Source organism: Martes martes (assembly GCF_963455335.1).
Source record: "Martes martes genome assembly, chromosome: 7".
NCBI lineage: Eukaryota > Metazoa > Chordata > Mammalia > Carnivora > Mustelidae > Martes > Martes martes.
In genome coordinates, this window is record NC_137894.1 from 108,557,264 (window position 1) to 108,575,726 (window position 18,463).

The 18,463-nt window shown below is 38.2% G+C and overlaps 1 protein-coding gene across 2 annotated transcripts in view; it reads right to left on the bottom strand.

The window, feature by feature from the left end:
* Positions 1 to 9,751: 9,751 nt before the first annotated feature.
* Positions 9,752 to 18,463, bottom strand: part of WDR89 (WD repeat domain 89) — a 41,261-nt gene continuing 32,549 nt past the window's right edge. For both annotated transcript variants that reach the window (XM_080809502.1, XM_080809501.1), the window contains exon 2: positions 9,752 to 12,251. In XM_080809502.1, the coding sequence (XP_080665628.1) occupies positions 11,057 to 12,220 (1,164 nt within the window). In that variant the 5' untranslated portion in view covers positions 12,221 to 12,251 and the 3' untranslated portion in view covers positions 9,752 to 11,056. The remainder of the gene's footprint in view (positions 12,252 to 18,463) is intronic.

Below are 18,463 nucleotides of genomic sequence, written 5' to 3' on the forward strand. Positions count from 1 at the left end.
TTATCCACAGAGTGTTGACTCTCTGCTATGGGAGAGGAAAACTAAACATTTGCCCACGTCTTCCACTTCTCTTCCCTACTCTCAATAGTTTTACAATATTTGAATAATCAATACTGTGCTTACATTATTATGACTACATAAATATTATTTACTAGTGAAGGGTTAAGTAGTGTACTGATTGCATTTTTTTTCTTTTTTAAAGATTGTATTTATTTATTGACAGAGAGATAGAGAGAGCACAAGTAGGAAAAGCAGCAGGCAGAGGGAGAGGGAGAAACAGGCTCTCTGCTGAGCAGGGAGCCTGACGTGGGGTGCATTTCTTTTCTTATACATTTTTTTTACCGCCACCCTTGTTCATATACATGGCTTTCTGAGTGCCTGTTATTCATTCTTAAACTCTCCAACAGATGTGTAATATTCTTTGAAAGTGATTTTTTCTTTCCCATTAAAGTTTCTTTTCTACTCTTTCCTCCTTCCCTCTCTCATTCTGCCTTCCTCTTTTACTTCTAAATTTACTTCCTTTCCCTTCTCCCCCTATACCAGGCAACCACTCTGTGATCACTAATACGTACAACTTTGTATGTCCTTGCAAAACGTGAAGTTCTTTGTATACTTTAAATTTATATAAATGGCTTTCCCTATGTATACATTGTTTCCCATTTCCACTGGGTACTATCTTCTTATGGTCAAGCCATGTGGCCAAGTGTACATCTAAACCGTGGCTTGTAAATACCACAGAATACTTCGTTGTGTAAATCCAATACATTTTTACCTGTCTCTCTTTCTCTCAGGGACGGATGTCCAGGTTGTCTCCAACTCCATGACATCACAAATAATGCCCAATAATGGACTGGTATGAAAGTATCTTTGAGACATTACACCAAGCAGGACGATTGCTAGGTCAGAGAGTACGTCAACACAGATGTGTCCGCTCTCCAGAAGAGCTGCATCTGGGCCTACGCTCCTGTCACCAGTGCATGGTGGTTCCTAGATGCCCACATGCCTCCAACACTTGGTATCATTTAGTTTTCTAATTTTGTAGTTCTAAAAGGTATAAAATGATTATGTCTTCATTTCCCTAATTTCTAAAGAGTTTGGCCACCTTTTTAAGCTCTTCCAAAATTTGCCTTTTCATAGTCTTTTTTATTTTTTTTATTTTTTTTTAATTTTTTTTAAAGATTTTATTTATTTATTCGACAGAGAGAAATCACAAGTAGGCAGAGAGGCAGGCAGAGAGAGAGAGTAGGAAGCAGGCTCCCTGCTGAGCAGAGAGCCCGACGTGGGGCTCGATCCCAGGACCCTGAGATCATGACCTGAGCCGAAGGCAGAGGCTTTAACCCACTGAGCCACCCAGGCGCCCCTTCATAGTCTTTTTTAAAAAATTTAAATTCAACTAGCCAACACACTGTACATCATTAGTTTCAGATGTAGTGTTCAACCATTCATCAGTTGCATATTCCCTTCTCACAGTTGGGTCATTTTTCCATTGGCATTGTTTTCCCTTATGGATTTGCAGTTCCTTCTATAGTCTAATTAACCACTTGTTGATTTCAAATATATTTTCTTGCACTCTGTTGCTTATCTATAGATTTTAGAGGACCAGAAATGCTTAATTTTGATACAAAATGTCTTTTTTCTTTATACTTCATACTTTTGAATTTTAAGAAGTCAATTGCTATTTGTAGGTCAAAGAGACATTGTCTCCTACTTCCTTGTATTATAGTTTTCATCTTTTATCATTTAAGTCTACCGTTTAAGGAATCTAATTTCATTTTTCTCCATCTAGTGAGCTAGTATCCTCAAAACCAACTAATAAAAAACTCTCCCTTTTACATTATGTCACGTTTATAAGATATTAAGTTGCTATATATCCATGCTCTCTGTGCTCTATTCATTGACATTGTTCTAAGGCCACACCACAGTTTTTACTATGAGTTTGTGGTTATCTGATAGTCTTAATGTCTGGTAGGGAAAATTCTCCTTTTCTGAGTTTACTGTTCTTTGTGGACCTTGTGCTTTCATACAATTTTTTAAAAAGATTCTTATTTATGTATTTGAGAATTATACAGAGATAGAGAGAGCACAAGAGGGGAGGAGAAGGAGATGCAGGTTCCCCAGTGAGCAGAGAGCTCAATGTGGGCCTGATCCCAGGACCCTGAAGATCATGACCTGAGCCGAAGGCAGACGCTTAACTGACTGAGCCATCCAGAAGCCCCAGTTGTTTTTTAAGTAGGCTCCACGTCCACCAGGGAGCCCAACTCAGGACTTGAACTCATGACCCTGAGATCAAGACTTGAGGTGAGACCAAGAGTCTGACACTTAATCAACTGAGCCACCCAGGTGCCCCATCCATACAAATTTTTAAAGTAAGTTTGGGTTCTTCAAAAAGTCCAACTGGGGCGCACCTGGGTGGCTCAGTGGGTTAAGCCTATGCCTTCAGCTCAGGTCATGATCTCAGAGTGCTGGGATCAAGCCCCCATCTGGCTCTCTGCTTAGTAGGGAGTCTGCTTTTCCTCCTCTCTCTCTCTCTCTGCCTGCCTCTCTGCCTACTTGTGATCTATGTGAAATAAATACATAAAATATTTTTTTAAAAAGTCCAACTGGAATTTGGTTGAGGTTACATTAATTTTTCAGATTAAATTCAGAATAGTCACTTTTATAATATTGTCATCTCATTGGAAGCAAGGTTTCTTAGAACATCTTCTGTTTGTTTGTTTTAGATTTTATTTATTCAATTTAGAGATAGAGACTGAGAGAGCAGGAGCAGGGGGAGGAGCAGAGGGAAAGGGATAAGCCAAATCCATGCTGAGTGCTGAACTCTCCTCAGGGCTTCTATCCCCCCAAACCCGAGATCATGACCTAAGCTGAAATTAAGAGTCTGAACACTTAACCGACTCAGCCACCCAGGTGCCCCACGTCTTCTGTCTTTATTGGATTTTTAAAGTTTCTCCAAACAGATCTTGTGTATTCTTGTTAATTCCTTGATACTTTTTAAAATCTGTACTCGAGGAACTACAGAACACTCATGAAAGAAATTGAAGAAGACACAAAAAGATGGAAGACCATTCCATGCTCTTGGATCAGAAGAATAAACATTGTTAAAATGTCTATACTGCCTAGAACAATCTATACTTTTAATGCCATTCCGATCAAAATTCCACTGGTATTTTTCAAAGAGCTGGAGCAAATAATCCTAAAATTTGTATGGAATCAGAAGAGACCCCGAATTGCTAAGGAAATGTTGAAAAACAAAAATAAAACTGGCGGCGTTACCTGATTTCAAGCTTTACTACAAAGCTGTGATCACCAAGACAGCATGGTACTGGCATAAAAACAGACACATAGACCAGTGGAGCAGAGTAGAGAGCCCAGATATGGACCCTCAACTCTATGGTCAAATAATCTTCAACAAAACAGGAAAAAATATCCAGTGGAAAAAAGACAGTCTCTTCAATAAATGGTGCTGGGAAAACTGGACAGCTATATGTAGAAGAATGAAACTCGATCATTCTCTTACACCGTACACAAAGATAAACTCAAAATGGATAAAAGACCTCAACGTGAGACAGGAATCCATCAGAATCCTAGAGGAGAACATAGGCAGTAACCTCTTTGATATCCGCCACAGCAACTTCTTTCGAGATATGTCTCCAAAGGCGAAGGAAACAAAAGCGAAAATGAACTTTTGGGACTTCATCAAGATCAAAAGCTTCTGCACAGCAAAGAAAACAGTCAACAAAACAAAGAGGCAACCCACAGAATGAGAGAAGATATTTGCAAATGACAGTACAGACAAAAGGTTGATATCCAGGATCTATAACGAACTCCTCAAACTCAACACACACAAAACAGACAATCATATTAAAAAATGGGCAGAAGATATGAACAGACACTTCTCCAATGAAGACATACAAATAGCTACCAGACACATGAAAAAATGTTCATCATCACTAGCCATCAGGGAGATTCAAATCAAAACCACATTGAGATACCACCTTACACCACTTAGAATGGCCAAAATTAGCAAGACAGGAAACAACATGTGTTGGAGAGGATGTGGAAAAAGAGGAACCCTCTTACACTGTTGGTGGGAATGCAAGTTGGTGCAGCCACTTTGGAGAACAGTGTGGAGATTCCTCAAGAAATCAAAAATAGAGCTTCCCTATGACTCTGCCATTGCACTACTGGGTATTTACCCCAAAGATACAGATGTAGTGAAAAGAAGGGCCATTGGTACCCCAATGTTTATAGCAGCAATGGCCACGGGGTCGCCAAACTGTGGAAAGAACCAAGATGCCCTTCAACAGATGAATGGATAAGGAAGATGTGGTCCATATACACTATGGAGTATTATGTCTCCATCAGAAAGGATGAATACCCAACTTTTGTAGCAACATGGACGGGACTGGAAGAGATTATGCTGAGTGAAATAAGTCAAGCAGAGAGAGTCAAGTATCATATGGTTTCACTTATTTGTGGAGCATAACAAATAACATGGAGGACAAGGGGAGATGGAGAGGAGAAGGGAATTGAGGGAAATTGGAAGGGTAGGTGAACCATGAGAGACTATGGACTCTGAAAAACAACCTGAGGGTTTTGAAGGGGCAGGGGGTGGGAGGTCGGAGGAACCAGGTGGTGAGTATTAGGGAAGGCATGGATTGAATGGAGCACTGGGTGTGGTGAAAAAACAAAGAATACTGTTATGCTGAAAGAAATAAAAAATTAAAAAAAAAAAGAAAGAAAATTTTCCTGCTATTGTAAAATTATATTCTTTAGATTTTCGTAGGCTGACCTTGATCTGGGAGCTTTGCTAACTCTCTTAATAGTTCAAAGAGAATTGAAAATGAGTCTAGGTATATACCTAGGTATATATCATTTGCATACTGGATTTTCTAGGTATGTATAATTTGCAAAGGAGTTTTTCCCCTCCTCTCTTCCAATCCTTACACATTATCCTACTTCTTCTTTCCTTAGAGTATTGGCCAGCATTCATACTAATGCAAAAAGCTTCCTCATTGAATCTTGGTCTTAAAGGGAATGTATTTAATCTAACATTTCTCCAAAAAGAATAATGCATACTCTAGATTTTGATGTTAACTCTAACCAAGTTAAAAAAAATTATTCTATCGATAGCATGATGTTTATATTTTTCGTAAGCAGGTGTGAAACCATACTGTTTTTCTTTATCAATTAAGATAATAGATTTTTTCCATTTTGTCCATTACTGTGATAGATTTTTTTTTTTAAGATTTTACTTATTTATTTGCGAGACAGCATGAAAGACCATAGTCGGGGGAGGGGCAGAGGGAAAGGGAGAAGCAGGATCCCCATTGAGCAGGGGACCCCCCTCCACCTGAGATCATGACCTGAGCTGAAGGCTGATGTTTTACTGAGTCACCCAGGTGTCCCTGTGATAGATTTTCTGATGTTGTGTCATCCTGAGATGAACCCTAGTTTGTCGTCTTTTTTAAAAAATGCACCATTGGATTCGGTTAGCTATTTTTAACAGTGAATATATATTCATAAACAAATGAACCTCACTTTTTTCTTCATTTTCTTCTGGTTTTGGAATTAAGGTTGTATTAAACTTAAATTCTATTTTGTCAAGGGATGCCTGGGTGGCTCAGTCAGTTAAGCATCTCCCTTTAGCTCAGGTCATGATCCAAGGGTCCTGGGATTGAGCCCCACGTCAGGCTCCCTGCTGAGCAGGAAGTCTGCTTCTCCCTCTGTCCCTGCTCCCACTCTTGTTCTCTCTCTCTCAAATAAATAAAATCTTTTTTACAAATTCCAATTCCTCCCTGGTTTTTTGGTTCGTATTTTTCTGATACATACATATATATATATATATATATATATATATATATATATATATATTTTTTGGTAACAACTTCATTTGGGTAAAATTCACATGTAATTCACTTACTCAAAGTGTACAATACAATGGTTTTTATTATATTCAGAGTTGTGCTACTATAATCACCATCAATTTGCATCACCCTCACCCCCACAATCATCCACAAACCCTCCCATTTCCCTCCTACCTCCCAGCCTTCGGTAACCACTGATATATGTTCTTTTGTTGTTGTTCTTCTTCTTTATAGACTTGACTATTCTGGGCTTTTGATGTATACGGGATCAACAGGGCAGTCTTTTGTGGCTGTTTTTACCTAGTATGAGTTGTAGCATGTATTAGCACTTCTTTTCTTCTTATGGCTGAATAATATTCCATTGTTTGAATATGCCATAATTTACCCCCCCCAACAATTGATGATTATTTGATTGTTCCCACCTTTTGGCTATTATGTATAATGCCATTATAAGCACTCATGTACAATTTTTTTTTAAGATTTTATTTATTTATTTGACACAGAGAGAGAGATCACAAGTAGGCAGAGCAACAGGCAGAGACAGAGGGGAAGCAGGCTCCCCGCCGAGCTGAGCGCCCAATGTGGGGCTCGATCCCAGGACCCTGAGATCATGACCTGAACCAAAGGCAGAGGCTTCAACCCACTGAGCCACCCAGGCGTCCCTCATGTACAATTTTTTATATGGACTTATGCTTTCAATTCTCTTCAGCATATACCTAATTTGGAACCGCTGGGTCAAATAGCAACTGTTTGAGGAATTGCCAGACTGTAGCTATGCTATTTTACATTCTTAACAGCAGAGCAGTGTATGAAACTTCCAATTTCCCCATAACATCACCAAGACTTTTTTTTTTTTATTATAGCCAACCCAGTGTGTATGAAGTGGTGTCTCATTGTGGTTTTGGTTTGCATTTTCCTGATGACTGATAACGCTGAGCATCTTTTTTCTCTATCTTCTTTGGAGAAATGCCTATTCAGATCCTTGACTATCTCAAAAATTGCTTTCTCTTATTACTGAGTGGTAACATCTTTAAAAATATGTTTTTAGGGGCACCTGGGTGGCTCAGTGGGTTAAAGCCTCTGCCTTCGGCTTGGGTCATGGTCTCAGGGTCCTAGGATCAAGCCCCGCATCGGGATCTCTGCTCGGTGGGGAACTTGCTTCTCCCTCTCTCTCTCTGCCTGCCTCTCTGCCTACTTGGGATCTCTGTCAAATAAATAAATAAAATCTTTTTTAATTTAAAAATGTTATTTATTTATTTATTTATTTTTATTTATTTTTTTTATTTAAAAAGTGTTTTGAATGCAAGTTCTTATCTGGTGTATTATTTGCAAGTATTTTCTCCCATTCTGTGGGTTGGTATACCTTTCCTCATCCTTTAACTTTCTTTTAACTCTATGTCTTCAAGTGAATTTATTTATTTTTAATCTTAAAAACTTCTGAAATGATTTTTAATATGAGGGTCTCTTTCAATTGGTGAGTTTAAGGCACTTATTTCATTTTCCACATGGTCAGAAGCAGTGACCAATGGTCACATTCCAATGGTCAAATTCCCTTCTCTTCCTGGACATCTCCCTCCTGATAGCTCATGTCCTCTTGCTCCAACCTGGACTGAATACTGTGGGCCTGCTGTAAAGCCGTTATTCTGCCACTATGTTGGTTTGGTGCCCTGATTCCCAGTATCTCTTGTCTTCCTTGACTTACTCTTTTATTCTTTGTGGAGTACATCCTCCAGTATCCTTTTTCAAAAGCTAAATAGAAAGTAAAGTTTTAAACCTCACATGTTAGGGCAATTTGATCTATAGAATCATAGGTGGGAAATGCAATTATCTCCTGAAATCCAATTTGTTAAATTCCTACTGGCCAATGAGTGTGGTTAGCAATGGATATTCTGTTAGGGAAATAAATCTAGTTTCTCAGTTTCAGAAGGCAAGTGAAAAATATTCACTTAGCAAGGGATGTCTCAAAAAAATTTATTGCCATTTGCTTCATGAGTTTGGAGAACGTTAAGTCCAGATAGCAGGAAATTGTCCTCAGAAGTTGGAACTTTGATTCACCATCTTGTGTCATCCAGATTTGCTAATGAAGAGTCTAATTCACATGTTTTCCTTGTACCTAAGTGATTGCTTCCTCCCCCTCCTTCTTTGGAAACTAAAAATTTTCTCTTTGTTATTGGAGTTCTGACACTTCACAGTGCTATACCTCAGTGTGGATCTTTTTCATTATACTTGACACTCTGTTGGGCCTTTCGATCTGAAGACTGAAGTTCTGGACATAGCGTCTAATGTTATTTCATTTTAATAATCCCTTCAACCTCCTTTACATTTTTTTTCACATTGTAAAAACCGATAATCTGATATTAGACCCTTATTTTATCTTCTGTGCCTTTAATCTTTTCTTTCTTTCTCTCTCTTTGAAGTCTACTTTCAAAGGTATTTGCTTACCTACATCTTCCAACTCTATTAATTACCTTTTTTTGGAGGGGGGAGAGAGGGAGAGAGAGGACAGAAGGGGCAGAAGGAGAAGGAGAGAAAGAATGCTCAGCATGGAGCCTGACACAGGGCTTGATCTCACACCTCTGAGATCATGGCCCTAGCTGCAATCAAGCAGCTGACATCCAACCTACCCAGCCACCCAGGTGCCCTCTATTAATTACTTTTAAAGTTTAAACATTTTTGAAAGTTTTACTGTTTTGATAACTGTTTCATTTACTGTGTTGTTTTATAAATGCAGTGTCTCCAAGTCTTTTTATACAGCTTTTCTACTTACATAGTCAGCATTATCTCATATCCTAAGTATCTTAAAAACATGGTTTTTCATTTTTACATAGTGCTCCATCAAAAGATCAAAATGTACCAAAGATTTTAAGCAGCATGAGGCATTATCAAATCTGTGTTTCCTATGTTCAGCCTAGAAATAGTGAGAAGAATGAATTGGAGCAGATTAGAAAAAAGGGTCTGTAATCTAGGAGAAATGATGAAACTCTTATCTAAGGCAGTAGTGGGGGGGGGGTGTGGTAAACGCAAAAGAACAGCAGACAGCGGGCGCCTGGGTGGCTCAGCGGATTAAGCCACTGCCTTGGCTCAGGTCATGATCTCAGGGTCCTGGGATCAAGTCCCGCATTGGGCTCTCCGCTCAGCAGGGAGCCTGCTTCCCTCTCTCTCTGTCTACTTGTAATCTCTGTCTGTCAAATAAATAAATAAAATCTTAAAAAAAAAAAAAAAAGAACAGCAGACAGATTCTGGGAGGTGGAGTGGCACAGGTCTTGGTGATTGACTAAATAAGAGAAAAGAAAAAAGTCCAGAATTAACCTCAGGTTTATGATTTGAACAACAGCAAGAATGGGTGAATTTTTTCAAATAAGAATTATGTATTTTGAGGGGCGCTTAGTTGGGTGGCTCAGTTGGTTAAGTCTCTAACTGGATTTTGGCTCAGGTCATGATCTTAGGGTCGTGAGATCAAGCCCTGCCTCAGGGTCCCCATTCAGCATTAAGTCTGTAGATATTTTCTCCTTTTCCTTCTACTCCTACTGTTCATGCTCTCACTCTAAAATAAACAAATCTTAAAAAAAAATTATTTATTTTGAATATGCTTAACAGTGACTTAACTATTGTTCCCTCTCAAGTGAGTGAAGCTAGATCAAACCTACATGTATGTTGCACTGTGCTGTACAATATGATTTTCCCCTAGTGCTATGGTCTCAGTGATAAGTCATTAACATTAAAAGAGAAATGTACAAGGTTCTAAAGTAATGTTTGTATTTTTCATGACAATATTTTTAGTTCGAAAGATAAAAACATTTTAAAACATCTTTATAAATATTCTTATCTACAAAGATATTTTATTTGTAATTAAACATAAGAAAACATACCAAACCTTTAGAGCGACCAACTTTTTAAAAAATAGTTTATTTGTTTATTTGAGAGAGAGAGAGAGAGGGAGCACACACGTGAGTTAGGGAGAAGCAGGAGAGGGATAAACGGACTCTCCTCTGAGCACAGAGCCTTGTGGAGCTCAATCTCATAACCCTGAGATTATAACATGAGACAAAATCGAGAGTCAGATGCTTAATCAACTGAGCCACCAGGCACCCCAAGTGACCAACTTTTTATTTAAGATTCTTTGGAAAAATATTTAACAGTAAGGATGAAAAAACTGGCAGTAAACAAAAATTCAAGTTCAAAATTATGGCATCATCTTTTCCCAGCAGCACCTCCTGCATGGCCCCCCACTCCCCATGTGCACTTAAGTTTAAAATTATGGATGAAACACTATGAAAGAAAATTTTATCACAAGATAGTAGAATATTTTGAAATCAAAAGTCATTCTGCTATATAAATACTTTCATTTTTTGTATATTCCCTTTGAGTCTCAAAATGAGTTCTGCAAGATAATTTCCTTTTCATCAGTGAAATACCTGTTTACCATTTAACTATTTAAAGATATAGATGCAAATAGGGGTGCCAGGGTGGCTCAGTCAGTTAAGCGTCTGACTCTTGATCTCAGCTCAGGGCACGATCTCAGGGTCGTGAGTTCAAGCCTTACATTGGGCTCCATACTCAGAGTGGAGCCTACTAAAAAAAAAAAAAACCCAAAACAAAAAACTATCTATCCAGATAGATGCAAATATATACTAAACATCTTTTTTTTAAATAGATGCAAATCATTTTATTTCAAAAAAACCTTAGTTCTATTTAGAATCATTAGAATATTTATATTTAAATACTCCAACTTAATTTATGTGTATTAAGCAAGTGGGAGCTCCTACAGAAAAGTCTGATTTGGTTTTATAAATAATGAAGATGATTTAAAATGTAAAAAAACACCTAAACTTAAAAAACATATCTCAAACCACCTGATTTTTTAAAGTCACACCAGCCATCTACTTCTAAAAAGTCCTTATCAAAGCTATTTCTTTAAACCCAACATTTACTAACTCAACAGATGGGTTTTAAAAATGAGGAATGTAATTTTACTTTCAACTCACTGATTATATACTCAACTGGCAGCTTTAAAAAAATAATTTTAGAATACATGAAGACCTGAATTAAACCATTTTCAACATTTCTCCAGGACTGTTTGCTAACTGGCTTGTTTTTACATATGAGCTTTAAACATAGCTATCACAGGTAGTACACAAAAATAACTACTTGCAACTATAAAACCTCTCAAGTAAACTCCCAACATAACATCACTGCTTCTTCCTTCTCTTGTAAGAATCATTACTGTGAACTCGTACTCGCTGGGACACAGAGGATGCTATTTTCATGCTGTCTTTCTTTGTAAATGTCTTCTCTATTGGTCCGGGTTTCCAAAGTAACAACTGTGCATCTTCTCCTCCAGTTAGCAAAGAATCATCCTGCATATTCCAAGAGAAAGAACGGACGGTAGCAGCATGCCCTCCGTGAAGGCTGGTCAAATGGATCAATCCCGATGTAGTGCAGCTCATTAAGTGAATAATTCCTGTGTTTGTTCCTCCAACAACAAATAATTTGTCCATTTTTTCATGATATAGGCCACCAATTAAATAGTCCAAAATACCTTCTTTCAGATTAACCTCTTCTCTGACATCTTGGATATTCAAAGATGTAATTGGTTCATCAGTGTTCAGATGATTAAGATCCCACCAACAAAATCCTTCATCGTGTGTCATGCAGTAAATCTGTTTATAATCCTTTCCAGACCAACCAATACAGCTTACTGATGAAATGGAGTTACAGGTTGTAATCAGTGCATCTTCTTCATTATCCACACTAATATCGAATACATTTACCAGGCCATCAGTTGAACCTGAGACTAACATGTTGGGATTGTTGGGATGGAAGCACACTTGAGTGACATCATCACTATGAGTCTCTGAATATGCTCCAAGTGGGTCTTTAGTAGTAGACAAACCCTGAGAACTAATTCTTGCGTCCCAAAATACCAATAAGGCATCATCGTCAACTTTTTCTGTACCAGCACAAATGACATGATCATTGCAGTTGATATCAAAACTAATAAAAATATTGGAAGGGTAACCCTTGAACAGCTGGACAGGTTTTTCACTGGCTAATCGAGCATCCCAACACTTTACGGTGCCATCGCTACATGATGAATATACACTGTCACTAGAACTTGCAAATCGGACTCCATTCAGAAGTCCAGGATATCCACTAAATTCTCGTAGTACATATAACCTTTCTTTATCATATATTCTGATTGATCCATTAGAACATAAAACAGCAACCAAGTTTTCTTTTTCTGCTTGTACAGCTTTTGATGTGTCTATACCAAGCAAATAAGTAGGCTCTTTAGTTTCCAAGGAACGTTTAACAATGTTCAGATTAGCAAATTGTTCCTCAATCTTCTCCATGTCAGGAGTAGCATCCAAGCGTAGTAAAAATCTGTAATAAAAATACAAAAATTAAAATTAAACGCAAAGCTTCTCCAAAATTATAATCAAGTCAAGAACACTTTCCTCTGAGAACTGGCACAAAATAACAGAAATAAAGTCTATTCTAATATTTTAATCTTTCCCTGCCATGATATAACTAGAACTTGGTTGCTTCCCTCTATTTCAATCACTCTTGAATACTGAATCTACCATATATACCTTATGTCAGTAAGAGAATTTTAAAACATGTACATATACTGCTCAGTAGTTCCTTTTAGCTTACACCCAACTTTTGGTCCAACTCATAATTCTCAGCATTAGCCAGGATGCTGGCTTCTCCTGGCCCCAGCTGCCTGAGGCAACTTTTAGAATTTAAACATAGGGGGATGGGTGAGCCTGGTGGTGGGTATTAATGAGGGCACATACTGCATGGGGCACCGGGTGTTATATGTAAACCATGAATCTTGGAACACTACATCAAAAACTAATGATGTACTGTATGGTGACTAACCTAACATTAAAAAACAAAAGAATTTAAACATAGATGTGAATGCAGCAAAATGGTCCTCTAAGAGATCTATGCCTTAATCCTTGGAACCTGCGAATGTTAGGTTACATGGCAAAGAAGAATTGAGGTAGCTTATCATTTGATCTTAAAAAAAATTTTTTTTATTATTGACATATAGTCGACACACAATGTTACATTAATTTCAGGTGTACAGCACAGTGATTCCACAAGTCTGTGTTATATTATTCTCACTGCAAATGCAGCTACCATCTGTCACCATACAATACAATTAGAATATCACTGACTATATTCCCTGTGCTGTACTTTTTACCTCTATCATTTATTCATTCCGTAACTGGAAGCCTGTATTTCCCACTCCCCTCCATCCATTTGCCCATCCCCCCACATCCCTCCCCTCTGGCAGCCATTAGTTTGTTCTGTGTATTTATGTGTCTGTATCAGCTTTTTGTTTTATTTTTAAAGTGCCACATATAAGGGAAATCTAACGGTATTTGTCTTTCTCTGTGTGACATATTTCACTTAGCATAATACCCTCTAGGTCCATCCATGTTGTCATGAATGACAAGATCTCATTTTTCTTTTTGTGGCTGAGTAATATTCCTCTGTGTGTGCGCGTGCGTGTGTGTGTGCGTGTGTGTACGTGACCTCTTTATCCATTTATTTATCCATGAACACTTAATTGCTTCTGTATCTTGGCTATTATAAATAATGCCGTAACAAACATAGGGGTGCATGTATCTTTTTGAATGAAGTGTTTTAATTTTCTTTGAATAAATACCCAGTAATAGAATTACTGGGTCATACTGCATTTCTATTTTTAATTTTTTAAGGAACTTCATACTATTTCCTACAGTGGCTGTACCAATTTACATTCTCACAAGCTGTGCATGAGGGTTCCTTTTTCTCCACATCCTCACCAACACTTGTTATTTCTTGTCTTTTTGACTCTGGCCATTCTGGCAGATTTAAGGTTTCATCGAGGTTTTGATCATCCCTGATGATAAGTGATACTGAACACCTTTTCCTGTATCTGTTTGCCATCTGTATGTCTTCTCAAAAATGCCTATTCAGGTCCTCTGCCCATCTTAATTGGATTATTTGGGTTTTGTGTCGAGTTTGCTTGTCACTTGATCTTAAAATAGGGAGATTATTCAGATTATCTGGCTGGGTCCACTGTAATCACCATTGTTCTTAAAAGTAGGAGGAAGCAGAACATGATGCGAGTCAGAGAGAGATGTTACTATGGAAGAAGGGCACAGAAAAATATATTGTTGGTTTGGGGGAAGAAGGTCTTTAAGTGGGTGCCTGTAGAAACTGGAAATGGCAAAGAATCGTCCCCATTTAGATTCTCCAGATGGAAATGCAGCCCTGCCAACACCTTGATTTTCACCCAGTGAGACCTATTTGGACTTTTGACCCCTCAGCATTGTAATAAATTTGTATCTTTTCAAGCCACCAAGTTTGTAGTAATCTGTTACAGCAACAATAGGAAACTAATACATAGGGGTTCCCAATATGAAATTCTGGAGAAGTCTTCTCAGGCAGCAGTAACTTATAAATGATGGAGCTGGAATGTGACCCTAGGCATTCTGGCTTCAAAGACTGTGCTCTTCACCACCACACCAGATTGCCCCCCATTTTTTTCTCTTAAAATATTTTATTTGGGGGGCTCCTGGGTGGCTCAGTGGGTTAAGCATCTGCCTTCAACTCAGGTCATGATCCCAGGGTCCTGGGATCAAGTCCCACATTGGGCTCTCAGCTCAGCAGCAGCCTGCTTCTTCCTCTCCCTCTGCCTGCTGCTCCCCCTGCTTGTGCTTTCTCTCTCTCTGTCAAATAAATAAAATCTTAAAAAAAATTTTTTTTTTAAATTTTTAAGAAATCTCTACACCCTGCCTGGGGCTTAAACTTAGAAGTTCCTTAATGGTAGAACAAGTTCAAGGCCAGAAAAACATGCATACCTAGTGACTTTATCACAAATTTCCTATCTCGCTTTTCCGAAATAGTCTACCTCACAAATTCACTTTTTCATTCTTAGGATGAAATGTTTTTTTTGTTGTTGCTTTAGTGATATCTTTTTAACTGTCTGTCTTTTCATCTTTAAAAGAAGAGATGAGTACCAACTCAAGAGTTGTTAGAAGAATCAACTAAAATAATGTGTTCAGCACAACGCCTGGCAAATAAAATACATATTCAACAGATGTTATATAAAAATTATCAGTATTACCACTACCGATACCACTAACACCATATTGGAGGCAGGGTGAGTTTGGATCTAGGTATTGTTACTCAGACCTCAGTGTCACCTCCCTAGAAAGATCCTCCCTAGTCAACCAATCTAAAATAGTCCCTGTCACTTCCTATCATATTGCTTGTTTTATCAATTTAAAAATTAAAAATGCCTAATTATAAAATATTTCAAATATACAAAGCTTAGAAAAAAGTGTAACAGACAGTCAGATACTCAGATTTAACAGATGTTAACATTTTACCATACTTGTTTTTTATTTAAAGAAACATTAGACACAACTGCTCTGAATTTATAACATGGCACTGCATGTGTATGTATCTTCTTTGCATTTGCTCTTTTCACTCAGTATTTTTGAAAAACCCTATTTTGCTGCTGAAGTTCTTATTCTTTCTTACTTATCTAGTATCAATAAACAATTGTTGAATAAATGAATAATTGACTCAACTTTCTTGCTCTTGTTCTAGGAGAAACAGAATAAACCTAAAAGGATATTGCATGTGTTATATGTTTTCAGGGGGAGCTCTGCTCATGGAAATTAGTAAAATAATGGGACTCTTTAACAGTACTTTAAATAGGGCATGAAAAGGAACTACAGAGGGGCGCCTGGGTGGCTCAGGTCATGATCTCAGGGTCCTGGGATCGAGCCCCGCATCGGGCTCTCTGCTCAGCAGGAAGCCTGCTTCCTCCTCTCTCTCTGCCTGCCTCTCTGTCTACTTGTAATCTCTGTCAAATAAATAAAATCTTAAAAAAAAAAAAAAAGAAAAGGAACTACAGAGAAAGATTTTCTATTGTAAAGAAAAATATTATTTAACTTTTTTTTTTTTTTTTTTTTTTTTTTTACCACAAGCTATTCAAATTATTCTTCAAATGTGTATTTACTTAAGAGTGTACTTCCTAGGGGCACCTGGGTGGCTCAGCTGGTTAAGTGTTGGCCTTCGGCTCAGGTCATGATCTCAGAGTCCTGGGATTGGGCCCCACATTGGGCTCTCTGCTCAGTGGGGAACCTGTTCCCCCCACCCCCTACCTGTCTCTCTGCCTACTTGTGATCTCTCTCTCTGTCAAAAAATAAATAAAATCTTAAAAAAAAAAAGTGTATTTCCTATACTCTTCAAGAAGAAACCCTTTTAAAATTCCAGATAAAAACTATCCATTCTTGAAATATTCCAAGAGTTAATATGAGGTTATAAAATAAATAATTTTTCCTACGCTTCATTTTGATTTTTGCATATGAAAGGTCAGGTTGATGAAAAAAAAATTTTTTTTAAAGATTTTATTTATTTATTCGACAGACAGAGATCACAAGTAGGCAGAGAGGCAGGCAGAGAGAGAGGAGGAAGCAGGCTCCCCGCCAAGCAGAGAGCCCGATGCGGGGCTCAATCCCAGGACCCTGGGATCATGACCTGAGCTGAAGGCAGAGGCTTTAACCCACTGAGCCACCCAGGCGCCCCAGGTTGATGAAAATTTTAAACAATCAAGTTTAATGTGGCTTTTAAGCTAATAGTAATTTGTAGGACTATGACCATGCACTTAAGCAGGATAGTAGTACAGCACTCCCTCCCTCCACTACATAGCCTGGAGAGCCTGTTTCATATTGGAACAGTACCCTGAATGGCTTTAATTCAAAGGATTCTAGGAGTTGATGGGTCAGGAAGGGTAGGCCCTAAGACTGAATGCTACAGCAAACTTAGCACTTCAAGACTGTGGAGATGGGGGCACTGGGGTGGCTCAGTCGGCTAAGCGTCTGCCTTCAGCTGTCATTGTCCCAGGGTCCTGAGATCAAGCCGTGCATTGGGCTCCTTGCTCAGCAGGGAGTCTGCTTCTCCCTCTTCTACTCCCCCTACTTGTGTTCCCTCTCTTGCTGTGTGTGTCTCTCTTTCTGTCAAATAAGTAAATAAATAAATAAATCTATCTTTAAAAAAAATTATTGTAGAGATGGTAACAATCACAGTGGTTGTCCACTTGACACACTATTCAAATGCAATATAGTTTCTCAAGAAAGAAGAACTAAAGGATGGATGGGTGGGTGGGTGCATGGATAGATAGATGGATGGAAGGAAGGAATGGGAGAGAGAGAAAAAACAAAAAGGAAGAAGAATATTAGAGGTAAGGTAGGTATATCTCACAAAACCCTCAAGCTATAGAGCTTAGAGAATACACAGATACAGTGAAATAATTTGATCTCTTACAGAGAAACATGAAAACCTCTAGCTTATGTTTTAACACATTAATATGCAAGTGAGTCATACTGGAAATATAGCCTTCCTAGGCTATGTAGTTAATTCTTAATTTTACATGCTAATGAATCATTCCAAGATGATAAATACTTTTTCTTCTATGCATAGCCTTTATCTGCGTTTTCTTTGCATGATCCACCTCCAGTCCTGAAGAGAAGCCATAGGCTCTTTTCATCCCACACTACACTCTCACAGGGTGACTTCATTCACATTCATGTGCCGTCTATATGCCAATGATCTCATCCATTTACAGATCTGTATTTCCAACCATCTATTGGCCATTTCTTTTTGGATGTGTCCCACTACACCCCAAAATAAAAGTGATCATTTATGTTTCTCTCCTCCCCCACCAAATCTTCCCTTTAAAAACAAAAACAAGATATATTTCACAATTTTCTCCATTTTGATTAATGGTATTAGCACCATGACAGCCCTCTGATCTACCTGGCTAAGCTAGAACCTCTGGGATATTTAATTCTCCCTCAACCAATCAGTTTCCAAATCCTACTTTTGGTTTGGGCTGTGGGATGTTTAGGGAAGAATTAAGTTAAATCTATTTCTGTCGATCAGAACAATATTGACAATTTCATATGATTCAACCTAACAAAAACATATGATGAGAACAAGTAAGATTAACCATAATTTCTATCTTTTCTCTATTTGTTCCTGTTAGATGCATAAAAGGAAGCTTAGTTAGCATTCTAGATCTTAACGGGCTAGAGAGAACTGATTGTGGACTGAGCCCCTCTTATGTCAACATGCAAACGTACAGATACACAAAGAAAGAGGGTGCAAAAAAGAGGGGGACACAAAAGAGTACTAAAGAATATAAAAGAGAAGAGAAATGAAAATAAGCCAAAAGGGAAGAGCAGAAAAAAGAGAAGGGAATGTACAAAAGAGGGGGAAGTTACTACCACTGTCTCTGGAGTCCTACATGAGTGAGATACTGCAGTTTGTACTCTGCTGACATAGAGATGAGATGAGAAATCCAGATAATGGAAGTTTAGGAAAGTCTAAAGCTTTGGTAATTTGTGTGGTTAAAAAGAATTTTTCTTTTTTTTTTTTTTAAGATTTTATTTATTTATTTGACAGAGACACAACAAGAGAGGTATCACAAGCAGGGGGAGTGGGAGAGGGAGAAGCATGGGCTCGATCCCAAGACCCCAGGCTCATGACATGAGCCAAAGGCATCTGCCCAACGACTGAGCCAC